This window comes from Diabrotica virgifera, chromosome 9, assembly GCF_917563875.1.
Source record: "Diabrotica virgifera virgifera chromosome 9, PGI_DIABVI_V3a".
In the NCBI taxonomy this organism is placed as follows: domain Eukaryota; kingdom Metazoa; phylum Arthropoda; class Insecta; order Coleoptera; family Chrysomelidae; genus Diabrotica; species Diabrotica virgifera.
Window position 1 is genome coordinate 15950558 of NC_065451.1, and position 4226 is coordinate 15954783.

General features: G+C 36.9%; 1 protein-coding gene across 1 annotated transcript; it reads left to right on the forward strand.

Moving 5' to 3' along the window:
- The first annotated feature begins 1796 nt into the window (after positions 1–1796).
- LOC126892832 (uncharacterized) lies at positions 1797–3985 on the forward strand. Its single transcript, XM_050662569.1, has 2 exons — positions 1797–2247; positions 2358–3985. Exons 1-2 carry the CDS (start codon positions 1797–1799, stop codon positions 3983–3985), a joined length of 2079 nt encoding a protein of 692 aa, XP_050518526.1.
- The last annotated feature ends 241 nt before the right edge of the window (positions 3986–4226 follow it).

Sequence of the window (4226 nt, forward strand, 5' to 3'; positions counted from 1 at the left end):
TTGCACAGGGTACCAGGTGCTTGTCAGGCTGGTGTAACAGAGGAGATTGGGGTTTCATCACAAAAAAATAATGATGAAAACGTTCTTTTTAGCTCCAATTTTGTTTGCCAAAAACTAACAGGCAGAGCTCCTAAATATCCTAGTTCGAAGGATGAGTCGCTGATTGAACTACAGAAGACCTGCTTGCGAAAACAAGTTGAAGCAACCGAAGCTCAAATTTCTTGTGCTCGAGCTCAACAGTCTTCGGCAAAAGCTCAGGAACGAGCCGCGAATGCATTAATAAAGTTTGCTGAAGCTGGTGAGCAGTTATTCAACCATATATAAATTTTCTTTTGCATGATATATTTGAAATTAAAAATCATACTAAATTTTCTCTTCGTTTTCAGCCCTGTAACTTATTTAAATAAACAATATAGAAGTTTTTATAGGGACTTTCGGCCCTCGGTAATAATTGTAATCTTTTATTCTGCGTTTAAAATTTTCAAAAATTCTTATTAGTTTTATCAGGATTAAAAAAAATAAATGCATTTAAAAATCATTTGACCGAAATTTTGCCCAAGTATTATACATTCTTGTAATCAGTATTTCATAATGAGCTTTTAAATGGGGTGTCACATGATGTATTTTCCCATTTAAAAAATCAAAGTTATGACTGTCACCTGAAGAGGGATTGCGTAAAGTTCGAAACATTGATGCTATAATATATTATGATTATTTTAAAAATTGACCTGTCCGAGCGTTTTGCTTATATACTAAACATAATTGAGTTAATATGGGGGGTAGCCCTTATTCCAGCGCACTGTATGAATAAAACTGCACGATTCATGATAATTACCTAAATATTTTACGATAAATATCGTCATTGTATCTTCTTCCTAGTTTGTAGATTTTTCTACGACGAACATTCATAAATGCTGCCATTTTTTAACAAAAAACACCTACGCCGAAGTCATTCATCCACCAACTTCACCTAAACTGAAGCAAATTCTACTAAACTAGCAAATACTTCAAAAGCGTAGTACATCCTTCTATGTATCTGGTAAATAATAGCAGATACTACGGAGGAAAGCAAGTGCTTTGTAAGTGTAGCAAATTCTTCAAAAATGTAGTACGTACTTGAAGCATTAGCAGGTACTACGTTTTATGCATTCCACCCATTGTCTCCGGTTAAACCAACTCGCGCCCGGGCAGAATCGCTAGCGCGTGAATACAAGTTCTTCGGTAACAAAAGAATCGCAGACGAATCAACACCGCCAACGCTCCAATCAAGAAAGCTTCAAGGCTCTCAAGAAAGTTTTGAAGCGACGGCAACACCGCAAGCAATCTAGCAGTTGAAACCCCGACCCGACAAGTGGACTACAGACAGGTTTTTTCTTCATAATTTTTAAAGTAGAAATAGTTAAAACTGATTTTAATCTCACAATGATGATGAGTTATAATATTAATTTTTCGAGTTTAGGTGTATAAATATATGAAAACATTTTAGGATTTACAGGGTGTAACTCGTAATTGTTACAGTTTATGATGCATTTTATTCGTTTTACGCTGATTAAGATATATGATTTTTTTTTATGTTGTATGTAAATAGGTAGGTATAAGTATTTAGATACATGAAAAAGGTGATATGTATAACAGGTATCGCTAGTATAAAAAGTTTTTTTTGTCGGTTTACTCAGTTCAGCATACACGCGTATTTAACATAGTTTTTTCTACGACCTTGTTTTTAGTGCATAACTCAAATCTCTTAGGAAGTAAATTGATGAAAATTTGTATTTTGCTCATATAAAAGTTAAATAATGGATTACAAATCGCTATGTAATAACAGGACAGCTGCCAAAGGGCAGGTAACTCGCGTTCAGGATTGGATTAATAAAAAATCACAGGGTATTAATTCGATTTCAATTTTTGAAGCAAAATTAGACATTGTAGAGAAATATTTTGATAAGTACTCAATCGCACAAAACTCGATAGAGATTTTAGTAGAAGAAAATGACAATTTAACAGATTCTGAAGAAAGGGAGGTAACGGAAGAAATGTTTGTTATTAGTATCGCCGCGCTGAAAGATTCAATTAAAAAATTGTCCCCCTCTAGTAGCTCTACCCCCATACGCAATAATAGTTCTGTACCTGTCTCTCAAGATTTACATAGTAATGTTAAGTTACCTGACATTAAGCTCGGAAGTTTTGACGGTTCACGCCCTTCCGAATGGGGAGGCTTTATAGATATTTTCGAAGCTTTAATTGGCAGTAACTCTCGGCTTAAAGATGCTGAGAGGCTCTATTATTTACGTACCTTAGTAAGGGATCCGCCCTTAAGTTAATTGATACTTTAAAAGTTACAGATTCTAATTACGCAGTTGCACTTAAGACATTGAGAGACCGGTATGAGAACAAATCTATTGTAGTAAACGAATATTTGTCAAATATTGTACATTTCCCCCAAATTAATAAGTGTAACTCTGAGGTTTTGAGAGAGTTTGCCTCATCGCTGCGCAAGGATATCGAATGTCTCAATAATCTAAATCTCACCGATAAAGTTTTGACAGAGGCTCTTTTAGTATTTCTGTTTGAACAAAAATTAGATGCAAACTCGCGAAAGTCCTTTGAAGAAGAACGCAAAACTGCTCAAATCCCCACTCTTAAAGAATTTTTTGATTTTATAGATAAACGTTGCGTTATTTTAGAAAATTTGTCCAGTTTTGAAAACGCTAATGAGAAAAAGCACAATGTAGAAGAAAATAAAACGGTCGCGTTCAAACCTAAGGTTAACTTGCATGCAAGTTGTGAATCTAATGCTCGCCCCCCCTCGCCACGAAACCGCCCCCACTCACGCCCCAGTTCTCCGAATTTTAACGCTACTTGTGTGATTTGCAACGGTGCTCATAGAATTTATTCTTGCGCTAGATTTACCGCTCTCCCTCCTCGCGAAAGATTTAATAGTGTGAAACAGAAAAAGCTGTGTTTCAATTGTTTAGGTTATCAGCACTCAATCAAGGATTGCCGGTCAACAATAAGTTGTTCTATTTGTCGCCAAAAGCATCACACTTTGATTCACTTAGACTCACAGGCAAACTCCAACACTCAATATGCGCCGCGCTCCCAAACTTATCATACGAATAATAATCACACTCACCCACAGCACTCTAATATACGGCAAAATAATTCTTACCACGATAATTCAAGGAATCATACTCCGGACTCTCGCACACGCCGCTATTCGCAACAGGACGCACATTCGCGTCAAAGTACTACGCCAGACGCACAAGAGCGTCCAAACCAAGCCCCCCAAGCAGGTAACCATGTAAATCGTGGAAATTATAGGTCACAAACCGATGTCTCTTACGCGAGCTCGCACAACGCAGTTACACAAAATAGAAATCAGGAATCGCAAGTTTTGCTAGCCACAGCTGAAGTGGTAGTTTTCTCTCACAACGGTCAACCCATGACTGTTAAAATGTTATTAGACAACGGCTCTCAAAATAGTTTTGTAACAACAAAGTTGGCTGAACAATTAGGATTACCCTCTGAAACACAAAATTTGCATGTGTCCGGCTTATCCGGACAAGAAACGCTAATCTCTCGCGAAAAAGTTAAGCTGGAAATTAATTCAAAAGTTAATAAAAGGAATTTTGTTATTGATTGCTCTGTTATCGATACCATTTCACAACGTCTGCCACAGTATAGTATAAACCCCGCAAAATTAAATATACCTGCACATTTAATCAGTTGCTTAGCTGATAGCACATTTGCAGTGCCGTCCGAGATTCAAATTTTAGGAGGCGCTGAAATTTATTACTCGCTATTATCTCATGGGTTGTTACATTTAGGTAAAGGACTCCCATCGTTAATTAATACACATTTGGGTTGGGTGATCTCTGGTAATGTCCCCCAACATTGTCTCGAAAATACCCCCAAAGAAAAAGTTTACGCGTTTACAGGTATCTCTGACGCTCTCTCCCTCGAACATAATGAAGAAAATTTATGACTAGATACTCTCTTAAATAGATTCTGGAATCAAGAAGAAATTCTTGACACTTCCTCCCACTCCGCACCTGAAAATGAAATTGTTGAAAATTTGTTCACCTCCAGTACTAAAATTTTAGAAAATGGCACTTACGTTGTAAAAATGCCCTTTAAAACCCCCGACGAATACCTCAAGCTAGGTGACTCCTTTTCTATAGCAAAGAGGCGTTTCTTATCGCTAGAAAACAAACTTCAGAAAAACC